Below are 26,919 nucleotides of genomic sequence, written 5' to 3' on the forward strand. Positions count from 1 at the left end.
AAGAGCAGCCCGAATGTCCACCAACAGATCGAAGGACACACGAAAGCTGTCACACCCAGACAAGGAAGTACAAGGCGGTCGTAAAACGAAGTGAAGTGCTGATACTTGCTGGAAGATGGCTGCATCTTGAAAATACAGTACGTTAAATTTTAAAAAAGCTAGACACAAAAGGCCGCATATTCAATGATTCCACTGAAATAAAATATCTGAAATAGGATAACATAGAGAGATAGAAAGCAGGTGAGTTGGCTAGGAGAGCTGGGGGAAGGGGAAGGAGGCGTGAATGGATCCGTGACTGACTAATGGAGATGGTGTTTTCCTTTTTGGGTGATGAAAATATTTTAGCACTATTAGGTTGTCGGTGAAAGTCAGGACACGTTTTTGCAGAGAAAAACGTGTCCTGACTTTCCCGAAAACCTAATAAAGGTATTGGTTACATAACAATAGGTATATACTAAATGCTACTTAATTGTGCACTTTGAAATGGTTCATTTTATGTAATAGGAATTATATTTCAATTGAAAGACAGCAGAAGATGGCCTAATTCAGAAAACATTCATGATGTGCTTGCTACTAAATTAAAAATGCAATGAAAGAGCAACAGAAGAGTAATAGTTTTAGTATAATCTCATTTCTGTAAAATAATGAAAGTACTGGAGCCAGTAAATGGTGTAGTGGTTAGGGCACTGGACTCGTACACAAGTCCAGCTGCAGTTCAAGCCCTGGACCTGGCAGCTTGATAATTACGCCGGGCACACGTGCATGTGTGCTCAAAACCCCAGAAGAGGAGGAGATTGTGGGGTGGCCATCCCCCCAGGTGGTGACTTCTCACTTTCCCTCTCACTGAATCTCTTCGTCTCTCTCCAGTGAGCACACACACCCTATGGCAAAAACCTTTGAAAAAAAAAAAAAAAACAAAGAAAGCACTAATAGATACTATAAATAGATTCATGAGGATAGATATGTAACATATATTTTAAATATATGGATGTTTCGAAATAATTTGAAGCATTACATGAACTCTTCAAAGCAGTTATCTCTGCAGAGAAGGATAAGAGAATGGTAGGAAATACTTGCTATTAATGTATGACTTTTAAAAAAAAAAAACAGAAAATAAAAAACTTGTAGACTTGTTCAAAGTAATTTGGGGAGCTGGTCGCAGTGGTAAGGCGGTAATGCAGTGCTCTCTGATACTCACCCACCCGAGAAAGTTCCAGACTCACATATGGAGCTGTCCTTGTGCAAGCTAGGCACACCACCACACCTGAATTAGGCCGAGCTAATGCTGGGGATGGATCACAATACGAAGACCCTGTCCCTCTCTCCCTCTCATGGAAGAAATAAACTTAAAAAAATAAAAAAGGGGGGGCCCAGCAGGTGGTGTGGTGGTTAAAGTGCTGGAATTCCTACATAGGCTACTGTAGTTCAAGTCCTGGACCTGGTGGCTTGCTTTCTAACTCTCCCTCTCTCTGGCAAAACTCAAGTGAAATAAATAAATTCTTGGAGAAAAAAAAAAAGTATTGATCCCACCTATGTATGAGTAAACAATTACCAGTTTACACCGTACTAATCTTTGCTAGTTTTCTGTCTCTTTGGTGTGATTTTAAATTTCTCGATTAATAACTTTTTTAAAAATTTCATCTCCATCTGTCCTTTATGCCCCCCTCACTTTAACAGCTCTCCTCCCACCAGAGTGGGTGAGAATACTTTCAATGAAAATGGGAATGGTGAGGGGGACCTTGTAATCTCTTTTCAATCTGGACTCATTTTTTTCTTTATTTATTAGAAATGCCTCGAAGCTTCTAGCATGTGGATGACACCCTCACTTAATTATAGCCTGGAATGTGTGAAGTCACAGAAAGATAAAGCAATTGAAAAATGCAGTAGCTTTTTTTTTTTTTTTTTTTTTGAGAGGTTTTTGCTATAGGGCACATACACTCGCCAGAAAGACAGAGAGAGACAGAGAGACAGAAAGTGAGAAATCACCTCCCAGGGGGGATGGCTATGCCACAATCTCTTCTCCATTCTCCTCTCAGGATCTTGGGCACACATGCACATGTGCCCAGCATGAGTTTAAGCCACCGGGTCCGGCACTTGAACCGTGGTTGACTACATGAGAGTCCAGTGACATAGCCGTTATGCTCGCCAACTGCTGGTCCCAGTGCAGTAGCTTTCTGAACAAATGCTTGTGGAAGATGGTAAATCCCAATGCCCATATAGATAGCTGAATTTGCAAGCCAAAGGACAAGATTGTCTAAAAAGGGGTGTTGAACAGTGAAAGTGTTCATCACATGTGACCTGCAAATAATCTTGGCAATTTGAGAGAGGAACTTTTGAGGGATTGAGAATGAGGCGTAAAGGGGACCATGTTTCACTGAGGTTTATTATTAATGAACAATTGCTCTGGGCCCCTGCAAGCATCAGACAAAATCAGTACCATGGGCCAGCAGGTGTCATGGTGGTTAAAGCACTGGACTCCCACATGGCTGACCACAGTTTTAGTCCTGAACTTTGCTGTTTGAAAATCATGCTGGGTGTGCCCCAAATCCCAAGAGGAAAATGGAGGAGAAGGGATTGTGGTGTGGCCATAATGATTTCTCACCTTCCCCTTCTCTGTCTCTCTGGGGAGTATGTGCCCTGTAGCAAAAACCTTTAAAAAAAAATTAAGGTTTTTCAAACAGGTAGAGAAAAGAATAAATTCAATATTTTTTAAAAAGGTTTTTGCCTTAGGATGTGTGTATTCACTGGAGAAAGAGAGAGAGAGTCAGAGAATGGGAAAATGAGAAATCATCCCCTATGGAGGATGGCCACGCTGCAATTCCTTCACCTCTATTCTCCTCCCGGGATGTCGGGCACGCATGCACATGGGCCCAGTGTGAGTTTCAAGCCACCATGTCCAAGGCACTAGCTGCAGTCAGTCATGTGGGAGTCCAGTGACATAAGCGGTACACTATCTGCTGGTCCCGTGAACTGAATGTTTTTTAAGCTATTTTCTATGGGTTTCTTGGAAATAACATTTCTATGAATAAGAAGGCATTGCAACACTTTCTACCTGAAGGAAGGTATTTGAGTGTGGGGATGGCAAGCTGGGGTTGTAGTACCTGCAGCTACCTAGAGAGGGCAGCAGGGATCACATGCGCTCAAGATTAAGAGGCCAGGACCATCTGGAACTGCCTTTCATGTTTCTCTGCCTCATTGACTCTTGATGTTGTTTCAAAAACATCACTGTTCCCTATTGCTATTTCTAATCATTTTCTGCTTCTCCTCTAACCCTTTTTTAAAAATTTTAATCCTGTGGCTATATTATTCAACGCCATAATAGCATCATATAATTGGGGACTTCGATAGTAACTCTGAAAACCATTTTAGGATGCTTTGGCTTATCTCATGCCACATAAAATGGGATTTTATTATATGTGATGATGATTACTATGATCAGGGTGGGCTGTTTTCAAAGACAAATTATTCTAACCTCAAAGAAACAAGCCTAAGGCTGACTCTTTCCTCTTCAGAGTCATTGAGCACTAGTAAAACTGAGTACATGTTTGCTTATTCATTGTAGTCATTTAATCATTTGTTTTTAAATATCAAAACTGTGGTACCACTGTACCACAGTATAGTGAAAACTAATGCACACAAGAGACCTGGAGTTATTTTTATGTATTTATTGCCTAAGGGTGTGTGAGCTTGCCAAAGAGAGACAGAGAAAGCGAGAAATCACCCTCCAGGGGGATCGCCATGCCACAATCACTTCTCTTCCATTTTCCTCCTGGATGCTGGGCATGCATGCACATATGCCTGATATGAATTTCAAGCCACCAGGTCCAAGACTCAGATGGTAGTCAGCCATGTGAGAGTTCAGTACCTTAACCACCATGTCACCTGCTGGCCCCAAAGACCTGCAATCAAGTGATTATACCAGTTTTTCATTTGTACCAACAGAATGAATGAATTCCAGTTTTCCACCTCTTTGCAAACCCTTGGGATGGTAATCTTTTGCATTTTAACCATTCCAATAGGTGTACAGTGGAATCACACTATGGTTTTAATAACAGTTTTAATATGTATTTCCCTCATGAATTATGATGCTGAGCATATTTTATATGCATATTTTCCACCTTTTTTTTTTTTAGGTATTTGCCATAGGGTGCATAAGCTCTCTGGAAAGAGATAAAGAGACACAGTGAGAGCAAAAGTAAGAAATTATCCCCTAGAGAGGATGGTCACATGGCAATTCCTTCTCTTTCAGTCTCCTCTCAGGATTTTGGGCATGGACACATATACTCCTGGAATGATTTTTCAAGTCTCCAGGCCTGGGATTTGAACCACAGTCAGCCATGTGGGAGTCTAACACCTTAACCACTATGCCACCTGCTGGCCCCCTCCACCTGTACTTTTTGCTTTGGGATATATCTGTCCAAATCTTTTCTCCATTTTTAATTGGATTTCTCATTTTGTTATTTAATTTTAAAGGTTCTTTATATACACACAGGATAAAGCATCTAAGATACATCATAGACAAATATTGTCTACCTGACTATGATTTGTATCTTCATTCAGTTAATAATGCCTTTTGAGGTGAAGTTTTTAATACGTACTAAGTCAAATTTATCTCTTTGTTACTTTATGGATTATACTTTAAAGCTATAACTAGACCATTTTTAACTAGTTAAAGGTCACCAAGGTTTTCCCGCTATGTTTTCGTCCAGAAATTCTGTAGCTATAGGTTGCACATTTAAGTCTTTAATTAATTTTAGTTAATACTTTCTATGGTGTGAAGTATAAACTGAAATTCATTTTTGCACCTGAAAATCCAGTTTTTCAAGGTCCATTTATTCTGTTTGTTTCTCCATGAAATCTGCCCCTGACAAAATTCAAACTGTTCATGTATGTGTGAGTTTACTGCTTAATTATTCATCTTATTCCACACATCTGTCTATGAGTCTTAACATGAGTACTGCATTGCCTTGATTACTACAGCTTTAAATACAAGCTTTAAAATAAAGTATCACTGGGACCAGAAGTTGGTATAATGTTATGTCACTGGACTTCTACATGGTTGACTGTGGTTTGAGTCCTGGACTCGGCGGCTTAAAACTCACATGGAGCACATGTGTGCATGCCCAAGATCCTGAGAGGAGAATGGAGGAGAAGGGATTGTAGAGTGGCCAAGCCCCCTGGGGGTGATTTCTCATTTTCTGTCTCTCTATCCCTCTTTGTCTCTCCAGACAAGTTCATGTGCTCTATAACAAAATCTCTCCAAAAATAAATAAATAAATAAATAATAAAGTATTATTAGTTTCCCAACTATGTCCTTTTTCAAAATTGCTTTGTCCAAAGATATCCATGGAGAAAAAAAAAAAAGCCTCCCAGAAGTGATAAATGAATACCGTAAAGTGGCAGGACACAAAAATCAACATACAAAAATCTATGACATTTCTGTACACAAACAACAAGCAGGCTGAGGTAGAACTGAAGAAAGAAATCCCATTTATCATGACCACAAAAAGTATAAGATGCCCAGGAATAAATGTGCAAGATTCTAAAATAAAAGACTTTCAAATAGGAAAAGAAGAAGTGACATTATCTCTATTTGCAGAAGACATGATTATATACATAGAAGACCAAAAGATACTTACAAAAAAACCTCCTGGATACTGTAAAGTGGCAGGATATAAAATCAACATACAAAAATCAAAATTGCTTTGGCTATTTAAGGTCCTTTGCATTTCCATTTAAATTTTAAAAGCAATTTATCCGTTTCTACAAAGAAAAAAATTGGACCTATAAATCAATTTAAGGAAAATTAACATTTTAACAGTATTGAGTATTCTGAACCCACGCACTCTACTTCCACTTCTTGAGGTCTCTAATTTGTTTCCCCAGTGTTTTGTAGGTTGCAGTGTAAAGGTCTTTGCATCTTTCGTCAAATACATCCCGAAGTATTCTATTTTTAGTGCAAACTGTAAATTTATTTAAGCTTTCAGAGTCCAATAGTTTGCTGCACTGTGTAGAAATATAATCAGAATGTCTACAGAGACTGTCATCTTCAAACAGTTTTACTTATTTCTTACCCATCTGGATGTGTTTTCTTTTTCTCTTATTTCACTTACTTCATTTCCAAAACAACATTAAATAAAAGTATCAACAGTGAGTATTCTCATCTTCCTTTTGGTCTTAGTGAGGAAGCGTTTAGTATTTTTTATTATTATTATTTTATTTAGTATTATTTTTACTTTATTTGACTAGAGAGATACAGAGAGACAGAAAAAGGGAAAGTGAGAAAGCAAGCCACCAGCTCCAGGACTCAAACTGTGGTCAATCATGTGGGAATCCAGCACCTTAACCACCTCACCACCTCCTGGCCCCCCACATTCAGCCTTTATCATGACATATGATATTACCTGACAACTTCCATAGATGTGATTTTTTGAGAGACATCAATTCTATGCCTAACACGTTCAGTCTTTATCAAGAAATGGAGGATTTTGTCAAATGCTTTTATGAGGTCTACTGAAGCAGTAATATACTACTAGATTTTTATATTTTCATAAGATAAATTATATTTTAAAACTTCTGCTATTAAGTTGATCTTACACTTCTGAAATAAATCTCTTTTGATCTTACTCCTTTTTTCTATACAATCAATACTAATTTTGTAAAACTGGGTTAAGGACAGTTACATCTCTGGCCACAAAAGATACTGGTTGGGGGACCAGCAGATGGCATAATGGTTATATTGCTGGACTCCCATGTAGTCAAACACAGTTTGAATCCCAGACCTAGCTGTGTGTATATGCATGCCCAAAATTCCAAAAGGAGAATAGAGGAGAAGGACTACACCATGGCCATCCTCCCTAGAGGGTGATTTCGTGTTTTCTGTCTCTCTATCTCTTCTGTCTCTCAAAGTGAGTTCGCATGCCCTACAGCAAAAGCTCTCTAAAAAAGAAAGATATTGATTGTTAGTTTTCTTGTAGAATTTTTCCCTGCTTTTGGTATAAGGGTAATGCAGGCTTCGAGGAGTAATCTTGGAAGTATTTTCCTGTCTCTCATCTTCTGCAAGAGTTTATTGAAAAATTGCTATTATTTATTTTTTTAAATGACTGGTAGAATTTACCAGTGGAATCATCTAAACATGAACTTCTCTTTGGGGAAAAAAATTAAGCTTATTCATGTAGTAAATACAGGACTATTTTGGTTGTTACTTTTTTTTTCTTTTTTTTTTGAGAGAGAGAGAGATCTTTGCTATAGGGAACATGCAGTCATTGGTGAAAGAGAGAGACAGAAAATGAGAAATCACCACTCAGAGGGATGGCCACACCACAATCCCTTCTCTTCCATTCTCTCAGGATCTTGGGCACGCACACACATGTGCCCAGCCTGCCTTTCAAGCTACCAGTCCAGGATTTTAACCAGAGTCAACCATGTGGGAATCCAGTGCCTTAACCACTGTGCCACCTGCTGACCCTGGTTGTCACTCTTCTTGAGTGAGCTTTGATACTTATGTCTGTCGAATAATTTTTCATTTCATCCAAGTTATCAAATGTATTGACATACAGTTATGTACAATGTTCCCTTTTATTCTTTGGATAATTACAAAACTTGCAGCAAAGCTGTGTCTCACTGCCAGTATTGGCCATCTATGTCTACTCTTTTCATCCTGACCAGTAGGATGAGAGTTTTATCAATGTATTGATCTTTTTCAAGAATCAGCTTTGACTGAATAGATTTTTCTCTCATTTTTGTGTTTACTTTTTCATTAATTTATGTTCTGATTTTTTTTATTTCCATCCTTGTACTTAGTTTAGTTCTGATTTTCTAGTTTCTTCAGGTAGAAGCTGAGGTCGCTGATTAGAGATCTTTCTACCTTGCTTCTTTTCTTCTTTTTTTCCATTTCTTCTTTTCTAATGTATGCCTATTGTTCATAAATTTTCCACAAGTATGTTATATACCACAAATTTTAAGATGCTTAATATACTGCATTTCATTTTCATTCGGTTCAAAGTAAGTCCTAGTTTCTCAAAGGATTTCTTCTTTTTACTCTTTTCTTTTTTCTTTCTTTCTTTTTTTTTTTTTTTAAGGTTTTTGCAAAGTGCGATATCACTCCCCCAGAGGGGATGGCCATGCTGCAATCCCTTCTCCTCCATCCGTCTCTCAGGATTTGGGACACGCACATGCCCAAGCATGATTCTTAAGCCTCCAGGTCTGAGACCCAAACCACAGTCAGCCATGTGGGAATCCGCTGCCTTAACAACCATGCCACCTGCTTGTCCCTTGTCTATTTGTAACATCTGTTCCTTAATTACTTTATTTTTCCTATCCTCTTTTATATGAATTAAATGATTTTATTCAATTTTATCATCTGCTCACTTCACTTTTCACTTAACTACTTCAGTGGCTGCTTTAGCATACATTTTTATTGGGTTGTCGAAAAAATATGATCTATTTTTTCTATGCAGAAATATATCATGACTTTTCCAACAATCCAGTAACTCATTCCAGTCTATCTTTAAATCTTATTATACCATTTCACATATTAGACAATTACAAGGGATCTTCAAAAAGCTTATGGAAAATGTATGTCATGAAAAAACTGTGCATGGGACCAGTAGTTAGTGTAATGGCTATGTCGCTGAACTCTCATGTAGCCAACTGTGGTTGGAGTCCAGGACGCAGTGGCTTAAACTCACGCCAGGTGCGTATGCGTGCGTGCCCAAGATCCCAAGAGGAGAATGGAGGAGAAGGGATTGCAGTGTGGCCATCCTCCCTTGGGTGTGATTTCTTGCTTTCTGTCTCTCTGTCTCTCTGGAAAGTGTACACACCCTATAGCAAAAACCGCTACAAAAATAAATAAATAAACTGTGTGTGGATTTCAAAATTTGGGGCACCAAAATGAACTTAAACAGAAATTCCATTATTTTTAGAATTATTTATTCAATTTCATTTTTCATCATTATTATTTCTTTTTAAATTTGTTACAGGGCACCTGTGCTCACCAAAGAGAGAGAGAGAAAAAGAGAAATCTAGCGGCTCACCAAAGAGAGAGAGAGAAAGAGAGAAATCTAGCTGCCAGGCCTAAGTCTCGAACCATGGTTGGTCATGCACCTTGACCACCATGTCACCTGCTGGCGCCACAGTAATTCCATTTTAACATCAACTTTTTGAAGTCTCCTGATAAATGCAAATACTTCTATTTCTCTCTTTCTGAGTTTTGTCTTCTTCTTGTCATATATTTCCACTTTACAACGATCATGATTATTTTTACTTAAACATTTAACTATCTCTTAAAGATATTTTAACACAAAACTGAAACTCAAAAACATTTCATTGTGTACTTACTATTTCTGGTGTCTCTCGGTCTTTTGAGTAGAAGTATCTTCCTACATGGTATCATTTTTCTTCTGCTTGAAGTTTTCTTTAAAAATGTCTTTTATTAAAAGTATGCTGCTGATTATGTTAGCTTTTATATGCTTGAAAATACTTTATTTCATTTGTATTTTTGAAAGCTATTTTTGTTGAGAATAAAATTCTATACCTTAAAAATGCTACTGTACTGTTTTGGCACTTGCATTAGTTCCTAAGAGAAATCTGTTGGACTTTCATCTTTGTTCCTGTGTACATAAGACATCTTTTATTCTTTCCCAAATGTTTTTTAAGATTTCTTCTTTGTCACTGGTTTTGAGTAATTTAATTATTATTTCCCTTGGAGTCTTTTCTTCATGCTTCTTGTGCTTATGGTTGGTTGAGCTTTCTTTGTCTCTAATTTGACCATTTCCATCATATTTTAGAGATTTAAGCCATTCATTTTTTAAAAAGAGAGGAATATTTGCTTATAGGGAGCATGTTCTCACTGGACAGACAGAGAAAGAAAAAGTGAGAAATCGCCCCGCAAGGTGACACCACAATCCCTTCTCCTCTTGGGGTTTTGGGTATGCATGCACACACACCCCTTGTGATTTTCAAGTCAACGGGTTCAGGACTTGAACATAGTTGACCATGTAGGAGTCCAGCACCTTATCCACTATGCCACCTACTGGCCCCAAGCCATTAATTCTTCTAATATCCTACCTGTCTCTCTCCTCTAACGACTCCAACCATATGTTAGTGGTCCCATGATCTACTAGTGCTTCATTGTTAAAGTGCTTCCTACTCTTCCTTCCCCATTTCCGGTTCTCCATTTTTTTTATCCTCCTCCTTTTCAATTCTCTTTCCTCTCGGTGCTTCATTTTTTTAAACTTTCTGTTGCTGTGCCTTCAAGTTTATGTTGTCTTTCACCATGTCTAATTTCTTTAATTCAGTCCAGTATATTTATTTCTTGCACACTGAATGACAATTTTGCCTGGAGAATTTGTTTTTTTTTGTTTTTTTTTTTTTTGATACTGTCTATGTCTTAAATTTTTGTTTTGTTTTGTTTCATGAGGTTTTGACCTAGGGAGTATGCACTCACTGGAGTGAGAGACAGAGACAGTGAGATTGAATGTAAGATATCACTCCCAGCGGGAGTCTCCTCCTGGGATCTTGGGCATTCATGTACATGCACTCAGTGTGATTTTCAAGTCACCAAATCTGGGACTTGAACTGCAGTCAGCCATGTGGGAGTCCAACAATGTAACTGCTAAGCCTTCTGCTGGTCCCCTATGTCTTAATTTTTAAACATATGCAATATAGTTAATATAGCTTTTTAATGTTCTTGCCTGATAATTCTGCTATCTGAGTTTTGGATTGCTTTAAATTAAATGACTTATGTCCTCATTATGAATATTTTCCTGTTTCATTACATGTCTAATAAGTTTTTATTATATTCTAGGCATTGTGATTTTACCTTGTTAAATGCTCAACGTTTTTTTTTTTTTTTTAATTTCTGTAAATATTCTGAGGCCTTCACTTGGAATGCAATTAAATTACTTAGAAACACTTTTCTCTTTTAAGGACTTGCTTTTAGTATTTGTTACTGAGGACCTGATCAGTAATAATTCCAGAGTTTGCCTCTCCCCACTTAGTAGTAGGCAAACCTCCTGGGTATCTATGCTACTCAATGTCCCATGAATCATGAGGCCTTCCAGGTTGCCTTGTAGAACAAAGCATTGTTTTTAGTTCTCTGTTGTTACCATGGTTTTAGGTAGTTTTTCCATTAGCATGGACTGATTGATCTTCAACTAAATATTTGAGGGGAGATCTCTGACTACCTCCAGAATTCCGTCTTCAGCTCTCTTCCTTTCAGTACTCTGTCCTACTAATTCCATGCACCTTGGTCTCACACACCCTCAGCCCTGTCTTCTCAACTTTGTTTTGTAGAGTGTCTGTTGGACTGCACTTAGGTTTCTTTCCCAACACTGAAAGCTGTGAACAGTAAGCTCGGATAATTTAAGGGTTTATCTTAGGGATCACAGTCCATCACTGCCTGATATTTGAATTTTTACAAACGTTGTTTTATATATTTTATTTGTAATTTGGTTTCTTCCATCTGGGCTGAATCAAAAGTTTTGTGCATTTTTTTTTTAACAGTTGAGATTCCACTGAATTTTGAATCCTACTTATTCTAGTGAATATTCTATCATAAGATATTTCCCATAACACTATTACTACTCTATTTTAAGCAATGCTATATAATATTATGGTGTTGAAATATATCACTTTTATCAAAAAACATTATTACTGCACTTTTTATGGTTATAATAGTCCCAATTATAAATAATACTGATTGATATTTTTGGGTCCCAATGTTTGTACACCTCTAGCAATGATTCTTTATTTCAGATTTCAGAAAGTGAAATAACTGAGTTAAGAAATAGAAACCTTTTTTAATCTTAATATATATCACCCCATTATTTTCATAAAGGTTTTAATCAATCTACATTCCCAGCAGCACGTGAGTGGGTCTTTTATTGAATGTTCACTAAAAGTTAAGATCATCATTTTTCAAAGTCTTTGCTACTCATTTGTAAATTTGCTATCTTGATCTAAATTATGTTTCTCTGATTATTGGAAAGTTGAGTATTTTTATGAGTATTATCAGTTTTTCCATTACCTCCTAGTGAATTATATCTCCATTCTTTCATTGTCCACTGAAAAATTGGAGGGCTTCAAATCCATTTGCATGTGCTCCTTCATTCACTCCCTTGCAATATACTCGAACTCTAAGTGAACCCACCATTTCTATGTGTTTTGCTTTTGTTTTGTTTTGTTTTGACTTCACACTTACTTCTGCCTGTGCCTAGGAGATCCTCTTTTTACAACTGTAACATCTAGAAAAATTCTCTTTCTAACCAAAAGCTGCCTTTCTGGTAAATTCCTCCTTGCCAGTTTCTGTGTGGACTAAGACCCACCTTCTTGAACATCCCACCATTGTAATATTTGTTATTCATTTACATGCTGATGTGTACAGGTACATATAAGCTCCTTGAGGGCAAGCACTATATCTTTTCATCTCAAAGCTTGTGCCTCTCTCCTAATGATAAAAACCTGAACTACTGGGGCCAGCAGGAGTCATGGTCCAGTTAGGGTGCTGGACTCCCACTAGGCCGACTGCAGCATGAGTCCTGGACCTAGTGGCTTGCTTTCTCACTTTCTTGGTTTCTTTTTTTTTTCTCTCTCTCTGATGAGCACACATACCCTGTAGCAAGTTTAAAAAATAATAATAAATGAAATTAAATAAATAATTCTTCACTAAAAGAAGAAAACTCAAACTACTACTGAATAAATGAATGTTTAAAAAAGTACAAACCAGGCAAACCAAAACAATGCTCATTCATTTAACTGGCATTTACTAAATAAACACTATGTACCATTAAAAAGAAATTCAGACCTATTTGCTATTAATGATAATTCACTACTTTTAAATAACCATCTATTATATTTTTTAAGAGAGATTTTTGCTCTAGGGAACATGCACTCACCAGAGACATAGAGAGGGAAAGCAAGAAATCACTCCTCAGGAAGGATGGCCATACCACAACCCCTTCTCCTCTTGGGATTTTGGGCACACGTACACACACGCCCTGTGTGAAAATCAAGTTGCCAGGTCCAGGACTCAAACTGAGGTTGGCCATGTGGGAGTCCAACATCTTAACCATTACGACACTTGCTGGCCTCCACCTATGATTAACTATTTTTCTCACTAGCTGTTTAACAGAACTAAAGATCACATAGACATCGAATATGAAAATACTACAATAATTTAACTTAGAAAGCCTGCAATCTGTTCTCATCCTATAATCACTGCCTTAACTTGTAAAAGCAGCTAGTCTAGATGGCTGTCCATCTGTTTGATGGCTTCCTTTTGACCTTTTCCTGTTCCGCTAATTGTGTTAGCTTGTCTCTACTAAACGAGTACACCTCTAGACACTGAACCCACTCACAGCCTTACAGGAAAAACGGAGTGAGTATCCTTCCCCCTTATGCTTTATAATTTGTGGTGTCTGAATAATCTGGCCATGGCCTATTAGAAATACAGTCCCCTCAGGGTCAGCAGGTGGTGTGGTGGTTAGATCACTGGACTCCCATATGGCTGACTATGGTTGGAGTCCCAAGCCTGGCAGCTTGCTTTCTAGCTTTCTTGCTTTCTCCCTCACTCTCCCTCCTTCCCCCCTCCCTCCCTCCCTCCCTCTCTCTCTCTCTCTCTCTCTCTCTCTGGTGAGTGCATGTACCTTACAGAAAATTAGAAAATTATAATAATAATAATAAATAAAATTAAATAAATAATTCTTTAAAAAAAAAATACTGTTATCTGAAAGCAAATGGTAAAGGCCCCGAGAGTCTCTCCTGATAGATGGGAGGTCTTTTTGTACCTCCCACCAGTTCCTCAAGTCCTCCCAACCCCATACTCGTGGATGGTTCCAGTATTGTAGGGAACTGGTGATTTATAGGAAGGTACAAACTGGTTAAGTCAGACTGAGCTCAAAGATTAACTTCTACGGTAAGCAAAGGTCCTAAGAACTTCATTGCCTCCTGTTTCTATAGGGAAACTAGAAAAACCTATGGGGAGATGTGAGCAGTACAGGCTTCAGCAGGTACAGATAGAAACACAACTTTTGGAGAGGACTCTCACGAGGATGAAGCAGAACATATAGAGCAATCCCAGGATATGCAGCATCCAAGTTTTGTCATGATTTGGTTTGGTTTTGCAGCCCTGTCTATGCTAACAATTTGATGTATCCACTGTATCAGCATGTCAGCCACATTCTGACTATCCCACCTCAGGCCATCCGGAGGAAGAAACAGTACACCAGCACTGGGAAAGATCTGCCAGCCAAGTACCATGCCCAAGGCAAGGACTGGCCATGGGATCTCGGGACACTCTCAAAAGCATGAGTTCCTAAGTCTTCCTCCTCAAGGAGGAAGACTGGTCTACCTCACTCAGAGCAGATCAGAGAGCACCCCAAAAAGGAGAACAAGGTCTAGAATCCCCACCTGGATGGATGACATTGCCAGACCAATCCCTTTTCAGGCACCAGAGTTTTATTTATATATATATACACATACACACACACACACACACATACATACATACACACACATATATTTTGAAGACTCTCTTCCTTGAAGACTGTGTGTGTGTGTGTGTGTATATACACACACACACACACACATACATACATACACACACATATATTTTGAAGACTCTCTTCCTTGAAGACTGTGTGTGTGTGTGTGTGTATATACACACACACACACACACATACATACATACACACACATATATTTTGAAGACTCTCTTCCTTGAAGACTGTGTGTGTGTGTGTGTGTATATACACACACACACACACACACACAGTCTTCAAGGAAGAGAGTCTTCAAAATATAGGGCCCCCTGAGGTCTACGGGCCCAAAGATGACGCCCTGCCTACTCAACTTTAAGGGCATTTCTGAGGAAGGAATTATGAGAACATTTGTACAGGACAGAAAGCTGGCCCAGTTCACAAGCCCAAGACTGGGTCAGAATGTAGAATCTTCCTACCACTCAATTATGGTTGTTATGGTTGACATAGACTCTCAGTAACTTGAGAACAGGGTCTACCTTCTGTTCTTTCCAAATCCTCAATGCCTAGCATAGAGACGGGCGTACTGAAAGTCATCAAAATTACAAATTCAATGTTAAAATATTCATTTTCTCACGTCTAAGTTGCTCTTTGCCATATGTGTCATCATTTCTTAAAATCAGTAATATTTACCAATGACTGTAATGTAATTTTTGTTTTCAAAAATCTGTCAGATGAGCATTGTACTAATGATGACTTCAAAATAAGGGAACAGAATATTTTGATCCTAAAACCAAATCCAAACCCAAGGTATGTTTGTTTTGTATTATACAGCAGAGCATCTTAGAGTAATGAATCATGTCTTTGAATTATGGTAGAAGGTTTGGTTTGGCCTCTCTGGGTTCAAAGTGACCTTATCTTCAGATAAAGGAGAGAGGCAAGACTCTTGTAGCTTTAGATCCTATGACTGGAATATCTTCGACTGGCCCTAAGCAGGGAGAGATCACTGTCCCCTTAAGAAGATGAAAGGGATTTCAACCCATAAGCCTAGATGCCGAGGTTTAATTCATGTAGGAAACTATTCATCCCACCATTAGTTATAGCCTTGTAGTCCGGTTGCAGATGCAATAATCACTCTGTCAGTAAGTTGAGCTCATGGTGCACACCCTCTTCCCAAATATCAGCACTTGTGAGGCTGGGGTGGAATTTTTTTGTTGCTGTTCCAGTTCCAAGATATTTGAGTACAAGTGTTCTGGTGGGCATAGCTTCCAAACCCCAAATGTGAGCCTATACCCTGCAGACAACAGAGTCTCTTTATGCTGAAAGGAGAGCCCAGAACCCTTAAAGAAGGAAAAAGAAAATGAAAATACAAGGGGGAATGAAGTAGCTACTTGTACAAACAAGAAAAATGTTTCTTATTACTTAGATTTCCACTGTCTCGGTGACAAAACAGCTGAGTCACCCAATCACTCATGATCTCAGGGAACCCATTAGCTTTGGCTAAGTCACCCTCATCTATCAACTACAATGTTCAGATAAAACGGAATGGTGTGATGCTTGGAGAAAGCCCAGAAAGGCCTTGGCTTTGGGAAAAGGCAGTGATTTGAGAGAAGGGAGGGGAGGAGGATACTTTTTCCAGCTCATAAATTGAAGATGAAATCACCATCAAGAGCTGCCAATGAAGCAATGCCCAGTAATCCTACACTCGGGCAAGCTCTAATGCCAGTGAGGGCCTGGCAGAGTGGGCTTTGAAAGGAGAATATCGCCTAACACTATTCTAAGCACAGGCAGCTCTGGGGACAGCCAACAGGAAACTGAGCTGAAGAATTTGCTTACGAGGCTGGTTGAGACCAACACATCCATCTCCTTCTGACTCTATGGTGTAAGCTTGGGTGTTCCAGAGCACACAGCCTCTGAACCCCCTGGTCCCATATTAGCCCATGGCTCAGGGATCCCTGAACCTGAAGAAATAAATCCTATGATGCCTCTCACAAAAACCTGAGATGACATTGAGAGGTAAGAGTTATGGAAGAAGTCATCCTCTATAATGGTGAGGCCAACATAGCCCTGAACAACAAATTTCTGACCTCCTACGTTCTTGCAAAAGCTCCAGAAAGAACAAAGATGAGAAAGGAGAAATCATCCCTGCTTATGGGAGGTCCTCAATCCTTATTCTCAAAGTATGATGTAACGATCAGAGAATACAATGAGGTTCAAGAACCAGCCTTTGGTAGCAAAACCCTAACCATTTCTGATTAACTCTAAAATTCATGAAGCAAGGCAAGCCAGCAGAGTTTAAAGTCCCGGGACATACACCGATGGCATCTGATAATCCAGTTCAAAGGGTGGGTTGAATGTTATGATGTGAGGCTCCAACAGGAGCCGAGGAGATGTGGCTTTGTTTTGGAAAAGTTCAATGGGAAGACCAAAACCCTCATGTGCACCCCGGAAATGAAGGAACAAGGGGACATATTCCAGCCGACGTGAAGTGAGATGTGGAGTCAACACAAGCTTTCCTAAGGTCGCAAGATGAATCGGTTACAGACAAGCAATCTATCTTTGCCTCAATAAATTCTCCTCATTAGTGAGCTTGGACAGCTCAAAGACAACTTTAATACAGACAAACAAGCTTGTCCACAGTGGAACAGCTAGCAAGAGGCAGAATACTCTGCCCAGTGCTATGTCCTCCTCTCTCATTCTATAAAAAGCACCTCCAGAAATTCTAAATTCATGGCTAGATCAATTAACTGAACAAATACTGACAGCCCATTTCAAACAGAAGACAAAGGTCTAATGTGAACGCTGCCCCTACCACATACTCCTCAAAGTTAGACTTTTCCCTCCTTCCAGTCTTTGCCAGTTCTCCAGAAAACTCTTAGTAAGATTCTGAACCTTCCCTTCCCTGCAGTGAGTCAAACTTTGCTCTCTTTCACACTCATGGGTACTACTGAGCCTCTTGGCCGCACCTCGACCCCTCATTCCACAAAGTCCTTGACAGGCTTGCCACATGCCCTTTCAGGCCTGTTTAGACATGGTATACCCCCACATGGCCAGCTAGCTTTAGACCAAGGGGGGAAGATATATAACAAGTATATATATTTTTTAAAACTCCCCTATCAGTACCTACTCAGTAAAGGTTGCATTTTATTCTCACACAAGAAAACATTTTTTAGTTAAAATATTTCTTTTGAATTTAATTTGTCTACTGGAGTCTAGGCACTGGACTAGCAAAAAAAAAAGTAAAAAAAGCCAAGATAATTTAAGGGCAATCCTGTAGCCTAGTAACTTAAGGAGCTGGATCCCACATAGTTGAATATGGTGGGAATACTATCCTGCAGGAGGATGGAGACACACTGGGTACAGGTGTGTGCACCCAAAATCTCAACAGGATGGAGAAATGGAAGAGAAACTCTTGCGGTGTGACCGTGGCCCACAGCAGGGGCGGGTGCTTTCTCCTTCTTTCTCTCTGCTGAGCGCTGTACCCTCTGGCAATTTATATTAATAAATACCACTTGAGTTCTACCTTTAAGAAGTATAGTTTGTTTCTTGGGGTTTATTTTGTTTGTGGCTCAGGGATCCCTGAACCTGAAGAAATAAATCCTATGATGCCTCTCACAAAAACCTGAGATGACATTGAGAGGTAAGAGTTATGGAAGAAGTCATCCTCTATAATGGTGAGGCCAACATAGCCCTGAACAACAAATTTCTGACCTCCTACGTTCTTGCAAAAGCTCCAGAAAGAACAAAGATGAGAAAGGAGAAATCATCCCTGCTTATGGGAGGTCCTCAATCCTTATTCTCAAAGTATGATGTAACGATCAGAGAATACAATGAGGTTCAAGAACCAGCCTTTGGTAGCAAAACCCTAACCATTTCTGATTAACTCTAAAATTCATGAAGCAAGGCAAGCCAGCAGAGTTTAAAGTCCCGGGACATACACCGATGGCATCTGATAATCCAGTTCAAAGGGTGGGTTGAATGTTATGATGTGAGGCTCCAACAGGAGCCGAGGAGATGTGGCTTTGTTTTGGAAAAGTTCAATGGGAAGACCAAAACCCTCATGTGCACCCCGGAAATGAAGGAACAAGGGGACATATTCCAGCCGACGTGAAGTGAGATGTGGAGTCAACACAAGCTTTCCTAAGGTCGCAAGATGAATCGGTTACAGACAAGCAATCTATCTTTGCCTCAATAAATTCTCCTCATTAGTGAGCTTGGACAGCTCAAAGACAACTTTAATACAGACAAACAAGCTTGTCCACAGTGGAACAGCTAGCAAGAGGCAGAATACTCTGCCCAGTGCTATGTCCTCCTCTCTCATTCTATAAAAAGCACCTCCAGAAATTCTAAATTCATGGCTAGATCAATTAACTGAACAAATACTGACAGCCCATTTCAAACAGAAGACAAAGGTCTAATGTGAACGCTGCCCCTACCACATACTCCTCAAAGTTAGACTTTTCCCTCCTTCCAGTCTTTGCCAGTTCTCCAGAAAACTCTTAGTAAGATTCTGAACCTTCCCTTCCCTGCAGTGAGTCAAACTTTGCTCTCTTTCACACTCATGGGTACTACTGAGCCTCTTGGCCGCACCTCGACCCCTCATTCCACAAAGTCCTTGACAGGCTTGCCACATGCCCTTTCAGGCCTGTTTAGACATGGTATACCCCCACATGGCCAGCTAGCTTTAGACCAAGGGGGGAAGATATATAACAAGTATATATATTTTTTAAAACTCCCCTATCAGTACCTACTCAGTAAAGGTTGCATTTTATTCTCACACAAGAAAACATTTTTTAGTTAAAATATTTCTTTTGAATTTAATTTGTCTACTGGAGTCTAGGCACTGGACTAGCAAAAAAAAAAGTAAAAAAAGCCAAGATAATTTAAGGGCAATCCTGTAGCCTAGTAACTTAAGGAGCTGGATCCCACATAGTTGAATATGGTGGGAATACTATCCTGCAGGAGGATGGAGACACACTGGGTACAGGTGTGTGCACCCAAAATCTCAACAGGATGGAGAAATGGAAGAGAAACTCTTGCGGTGTGACCGTGGCCCACAGCAGGGGCGGGTGCTTTCTCCTTCTTTCTCTCTGCTGAGCGCTGTACCCTCTGGCAATTTATATTAATAAATACCACTTGAGTTCTACCTTTAAGAAGTATAGTTTGTTTCTTGGGGTTTATTTTGTTTGTTCTTTTTTTAAAATTTTTTTTGAGGTTTTTTTGAGTTTTGTTTTTGTTTTTTGCTATAGGCCACATGCACTCACTAGAGAGACAGAGAGACAGACAGAAAGTGAGAAACCACCTCCTGGGGAGATGACCACACCACAATCCTTTCTTCCTTTTTCCTTCAATCTTCTCTCAGGATTTTGGGCACACACGCACAGGTGTCCATCAAGAGTCCTAAGCCACCAGGTCTGGGACTTGAACCACTGTCGACCATGTGAGAGTCTAGCAACCTAACCATTACACCATCTGCTGGTCCAAAGAAGTATAGAATTTAAAGGATAGAGAAGATAGACCAACACAGTATAGAGTAAAATATAATGCATGTGAATGGAAAGTACACATTTCAGAATCGTCATTAAGTGGAAAAGGGTCCTTCTCTCTGGTGAGATGGAGCAGGCAGCATCAAGTGGAATCTGAAGGCTGGGGTAAGACATCTACTGTCCCATACGGCACCAAGGCCATTCCCAAGGGACAGAAAGACTTGGGGCAGTACGATAAGGCATGGTGCATCAAGGATAGTTAGCCCAGAAAGAGAGACGAGAGGAGGAATGAGATACAGGGCTGGAAAGAGAAGCTTCGACATATTCTCCACGGCTTTGAAGTCAGACAAGACCAGTTAGAGGGCTAGCATAGCAGTGAGTGTAACCCCAAAGGCTCAGACTCAAGTGGCAGTCAAGAGGAGCAAAAAGAAGGACAGGCACAAGCCAAGATAAGAGTATGATGGCTGATGTGTGTCAACATGGCGGGTATTGCGAAGGAGGGAGGTTGGACCAGCTGTCTCCCCTGGGAGTGAACGTTAGCATAAGGCCACCAAAGATCAGTGACATTGCTCTACATATCCCATCTCTATAGTAGGTATAGGGTTGGAGCTTTATCATAAATCTTGCCCTGAGCAGTATCTGGAGAGAAGGGCTTCATTGGAGGACAGCTGCGCATCTAATTTTAGTTTTGTGCTAAAGAAAGACAGCAGGTTTAATCTCCACAGGAGGGAGGGATCACAGTGACATAACACTGGGCATCTGCTCCTACAAAGGCATCCTGGAATAGCTCTTCCCTAGCTTCCTACTGTTTGGAGGATGACACTCGGCGGGCCTATTCATGTCCGCTGACATGTGACTTCATCCTCTTCATGGAAGATCACCTCAAACCCATAGGTCCTGGCATCCAAGTGGAACTAAGTAGAACTCATTTGGGTACATCTTAGTTACTATTTTGGGGATGGAGTCCATGAGAAAGGATTGGGAACTGGCAGAAAGTTCCCATCTCCGTATTCCTCTAGCGCGTCAGTTGCCTGATCTCAAGCAGACAACCAGGTAGCCAATAGTACTTGTATTAATAATGATTACAATGTTAGCATGTCAAGGCTGACAAAGATCTGACACATTATTTCTTCATGCCCACAACACACCTTGGAGATAAGACTTGATATCCATGCTTTGAGAAATGTCAAAGATCTGTTAAGAAAAATTAAATGGAGCCAGCAGGTGGGATGGTGACTAAGGCACTAGATCTCTCATGGACAATCATGGTTTGAGTCCTGGACCTGGTAGCCTGCTTTCTTACTCTTTCTCTCTATGACTCTTTTGCTCACATTGAATAATGATAATAATAACAACAAATAAAATCAAATAAAGAAATATTTAACATAAATAAATAAATACTTTCACAAAAGGAAGAAAGAGAAGTTAAATGACTCACCAAAGAATCAGCTAGAAAGAAGGCTATAACACAAGTCCTTCCAATTTTAGTACTTTTACTGGGGAGTGCAGGTAAGGTAGAAAACAAGGTAGCATTGGTAAAGAATTCAAAAGTAGAGGGAATAGATATTTTGCTTTTGAGAGGAAATAACCATTTGAGAGAGGGAAAAAAAAAAAAAAACCCTCCCCTATCATTAAGCAAATTGTTCCAGGGTATAAGTTATTTAGACAGTAAAAGAAATTTAAGCAAACTTTAACTGCTTATGATTATCTTACATATGATGGTTTTGGAAATAAAATGTTGGAAATAGACTCTGTAAGATATACCAGTGGGGGCTTAAGAGCTGAGGCTCGTATAACAGGGTTTAAATCCTAGCACTTTCACTTAAACCCAGCATGTTACTTAACTTCTTCCAGCTTCATTTTTTTTTTTTTTCTGTAAAATTGGGGACAGTGATACCGCCTGCCTTGCGGAATGAAAAAGAGGCTCAAATGGGATAATGCATGTTAAGAGCTTAACACAGCATGGGACACCTAATAAACACCATTGGCAATGACAGTTACGTTGTGATGATTGGTGGAAAACCATTTTCTCTATGCAGGCTTCATTCTAATCTGGTACTTGGCTAAAGAAGGGGGACCATCTTGCCTAGAATTTACAGAACAGAACAGACATGCAGAAATACACCTAAGGTTCCTGAAGAGTTCCTTTTGTTATTAGAAGTATCCCACCCTGCCATTCATCCCTTCTGTTATATGGCAAGGAAGAGAAGGCTAAGTGAAACTCATACTAGGAGACTTTGAAAAGTTCATGAAGGGTCCCGAAGATGGCACAATGGTTACATCGCTGGGCTCCCACATGGCCAACTGCAGCTTGAGTCCCTGACCCAGCAACTTGAAATTCACGCCAGGTGCATGTGAGTTTGTACCCAAAATTCCAAGAAGAGAATGGGGGAGAAGAGACTGCAGTGTCGCCATCCTCGCCCCAGGAGATTTCTCACTTTCTGTCTCTCTTGGTCTCTCCAGAGAGTGCACACACCCTATAGCAAAAACCATTCAAGAAAGAAAGAAAGAAAGAAAGAAAGAAAGAAAGAAAGAAAGAGAAAGAGAGAGAGAGAGAGAGAGAGAGAGAAAGAGAGAAAGAAAATAGCATTAAAGTACGAATGCGTGTCAGAACTGAATTTTTGAAATGCATGCACAATTTTTTCATAAATTCCATTTCCAATAATATTTTCAAGACCCATCTTGCAGAGATGGGTCCTGCAGAAAATGACCAGATATTCCTAACTGGCTAAACAGCTGAATTATAACACACAGGGTTAGAAGAGGTCTTGTGAAGTAGGCAGAAAGATAAAGTTCATGGATTAGTGACCAAAGAACATAGACTGCAGATAACAGCAGCAAAGGGCTGCACACAATGACAAAAATGAGATGTGCCCATGTCAGCCATACTCGAATGGCCATGAGATGATTAAGGACAAGCTGCACTTGTCCATCAACATACTGGCACTGCCATAGTATTTCAGAACTTGAATACACCCCAGGAAGAAAGAGAAAGTCATGAAGCCCTTTCGTGGGCCAAAAAATGACTAATTTGACTTACATTTCTGTTTTGTTTTGTTTTTTTTTAATTGTCTGAAGATACATGCCCTTGTCAGAGATAGGAAGAGAGAGTAAGATGAATAATCCCCGCCCCGGGCCCCCAGAGAGGCATACTCATGCCACAATCCTTCCTCCTCCATTTTTCCATCCTGTCCAGATTTGGGGCATACACACACATGTGCCTAACATGTTTTCCAAACCTCTGGGGCTAGGATTCAAATCGTAGGAGGCCATGTGGGATACAGCTCCCTTAACCACTAAGCTATGGGGTCAACTCTTGAATTACATTCCTAGTAAGACACCAATGTATATTTTTCTTACCTAACTTAAATCAAAGTTTAAAACCAAAATAAAATATAATTACAGGGGCTGGCAGGTGACATGTGGGTTAAGGAGATGGACTCCCACGTGGTTGACTGTGGTTCAAGTCCTGGACCCGGTGGCTTGCTTTCTTACTTTCCCTCTCTCTTTTTATCTGTCTCTCTCTTTGGTCAAATTTAAAATAATAATAATAATAACTGAAATTAAATAAAATAATTCTTAAAATATATATATATAATTACATAAAAATAAAGTTATTTTTCTTCTTGTCCTCCAGCTTATGACTCTGAAGTTTTATAACTATTAGAGCAGAGTCCCTTTGTAAAATTCAGTCAAGTCTCACTTTGTAATAAATTTTCACTCTAAAAAAGAGGTTTCCAAAAATGAGATACCTAGAACACTGACCTCTTAAAAAACATGATCTCAAAACAAACAAACAAACAAAAACTCCCTTACCACATCCGTTTTAGAATAGGGTATATGCAGCCATCTTAAATATTTTTAATATGAGCTAGATTTACAAAGGCTGTGAGGAGTCATAAGGAAAAGGAGATTAATTTTGTTTAACCCATACTTCCCAATTTATTTAATGAGAATTTTTTTTTCTGAAATGCAATGTATTTCACTCCAGGAAAGCTGCTGAGAAGAGCTGCGGGTAAGAATGGATGATAATGGCATAACTGTGGTGACCCAAGAGAAAAATAATCAGGTGGAACATGAGCCTAAGATTGATGCTGGCATGCAGAAAATATCATGGCCAGGCATGGAAATGCTACTTGCCAAATGACCCCATATATCTTGGAAATTGGCTGAATTTCTTCTAGTATTCTTTCAAGGTCCTCGCTGAGTCACTCCCATAAATGATAGATCTTAATGATTCCAAATATCTCTAAAGCCTTCATGTCTAACCATCTCCCTTTTTAACTCGGTGATTCACTCTATCCAGTAAGCAGAGGCAAAGAAAATAGGCTGAGTTTCATTTTTCAGTCATAAAAATACATCTCGAGACCAGCACACAACCATGATGGACTATTTTAAGGCCCACATTTCATATTAGAAATTTAACTGGTGGATCGTTTAGAGACCCTGCCATTTTTGAACTGTCTTCTGAGGTCTATTCACGTATATAGCAGATTCACTGTGAGTAAAAAGGATATACCCTGAAGACTTCAAGAAAAAAAAATTTTGAGTTTGAAAGAGCTAGATTCAAATCTCAAATTTGCCATTTTCAGGGCCAGTTGGTGGCATGGTGGCTAAGGCACTGGATTCCCATACGGCCAACCACATTCAAGGCCCAGACCTGGAGGCTTGCTTTCCCACTTACCCTTTTTCTCTTTCTCAGGTCAAACTTTTAAAAATAATAAGAGTAAAGGACCAGCAGATGGCATAACAGATACACTGCTGGGCTCTCATGTAGTCGACTGCTGTTCGAGTCCCAGATCTGGAGACTTAAAATTCACACCAAGCACATGTGTGTGCATGCCCAAGATCCAAAGAGGAGAATGGAGAAAGGATTGCAGCATGGCCATCCATCTGGAAGGGAGTAATTTCTTGCTTTCTATCTCTCTGTCTCTCTGGCAAGTGCACATGCCCTATAGCAAAAATATCTCTAAAAAAAATCAGTAATAATCATAAATAAAATTTGTTTAATCTGCCATTTCCTAGTTCTATGGCCTTGGGTAAGGCTCTCTCCACATTCTATTGTAGCTTTCTCATTTGAAAAGGAGGATAATAATATACTCAATTCAGCGTTATTGTGAGGATTAGAGGAAATGACTCATGGGCAGGCAAGGATGCACAGTGAAATGAGATAAACTCATTATACCCTATTTAAGGGGAAGTCGTCATACTCGATTGGATGAGAATCATTATAAGGATATAAGTAGGGCCATGTCCACCCTCTCTCCCAGTTACCAAGATGGCAGATGTACTAAGAAAATGCTCCCTACCTGATTGTTCGGGTGTGCTTTCGAGTATAAGGAGTAAGAACCTTGAAAAGCAATTCCATCGCTCCATTAATTCCCAGCATGGCTCCAGTGGTAACTGAAGAAGACAAGAGCACAGTAGCTATTATCTGTCCTGAGGGGATGGGTTAAGGTCAGTAAACTGGGATTAGACTCCTTTAAAACTTTGAGGGGGTGACCAAACAAATAAGATAGCTTTATTTTCTACCCTGGTTTCAAATTCATCTATAAATTCTGAGCTGACAATGCCTCTATGAGAAGACCAAAGAATCAGTTCTTTCAGATAAACTTAGACTAAGAAACTGTTGCATTTCCCCCAATAGGATGCTTATAACAACATACTCAGAGATCTGAATCATAGAATCTCAAAAGGGCATCTAATCAGGTAAGTAAAACCTTTGGATGTCATTCTCATCTCCAAGGATATCCTACCATCTTTATAATAGCCCCCATATTCCACTCTTCTTAGCTCCCTTTAGAAAGAGCTCTGGTCATATCAAAAATGAAAGGAGGGCATAAAGGTTACGTCACTGGACTCCCATGTAGTTGACCACAGTTCGGACCCAGACCCGGTGGTTTAAAACTCACATTGGGTGTGTGTGCTTGTGTGCTCAAAAATCTCAAGAGGAGACTAAAGGAGAATGGGTTGCAGTGTGATCATCCCCCACGGGGCTGATTTCTCAATGTCTCCCTGTCTCTCCGGTGAGTGCACATGCTCTATAAAATAAAGCTCTCTCAAACACATAAATAAATAAAAGGAATCTACAGATACAAAATAGAGTCCAACTAGCACTGGGGGGGAGTTTCTACGAGGGAAGGAATAAAAAGTTATCCTCCAAGGCCTCTCTTCTCTTTCTTCCTTCCACATCACTGGTGATTTCAAGACATAGGTCTAGGGATGCCTTGTGCTCTAAGCCAGTGTTGTCCTGAAAAAGTATGTGGGACCAAGGAGATGTTAGAAAAACAAGAGTGGCTTATACTGATTCACCTGGTGTGTGCTTTTCCTCTGGAAAGGAGGTTAAAGTGATATCTGAAAGCTATTATACAACCCATCCCAGTTTAGTCAGTCCACCAGATAGAGACTGAAGCTGATTTCTTAGCTATTAGAAAGAGGGTATGTTCCTGGAACATCTTCTATGCATATGTTCCTCCTGAGGCTACTATAGGCAGTAATTGCCTGGATAGAAATTCAGGGATTTGGCATTCGAAGTCCTAACCATCAATCTTCCAATCTCATGGCTACTGACTCAGTCCTAACTTATGAATTGGAAAAACATGCTAGGGGAAACCTTTAGCAAATAATTCAACTAAAGGTTGGTCTTAAGTAAAGCTAAGAAGGGGATAGTTTTAAGGGCACTGATTTTAAAGTGGAAGATGTTAGATGTTTATAGAATGGATATCCAAGACTGGGTCTCTGGCACTCTATAAATGTCTCCACTGGCCATCTGAGAGCTGCCAAAGGGTTTGCTGATTATCACAGACCCATTATGGTTCCAGCCAACTCCTCTGAAGACAGGGGCTATTTAGAAAGCTTGCTGGAACATTCAATTGTGGCTAACAATTTACAGAACAGACAGTAATCCACAGGTTTCTTGAACTCTGCTTACCTCTCAGCAGTGAAACCAATGTAGG

The 26,919-nt window shown here is 39.7% G+C and overlaps 1 protein-coding gene across 1 annotated transcript in view; it reads right to left on the reverse strand.

Moving 5' to 3' along the window:
• AGBL1 (AGBL carboxypeptidase 1) overlaps positions 1-26,919 on the reverse strand; it is a 542,019-nt gene that overhangs the window by 505,790 nt on the left and 9,310 nt on the right. The window contains exon 5 of the mRNA XM_027769246.1: positions 25,273-25,366. Coding sequence (XP_027625047.1) covers positions 25,273-25,366 — 94 coding nt within the window. The remainder of the gene's footprint in view (positions 1-25,272; positions 25,367-26,919) is intronic.

This window comes from Tupaia chinensis, unplaced genomic scaffold, assembly GCF_000334495.1.
Source record: "Tupaia chinensis unplaced genomic scaffold, TupChi_1.0 Scaffold000078_1, whole genome shotgun sequence".
NCBI lineage: Eukaryota > Metazoa > Chordata > Mammalia > Scandentia > Tupaiidae > Tupaia > Tupaia belangeri.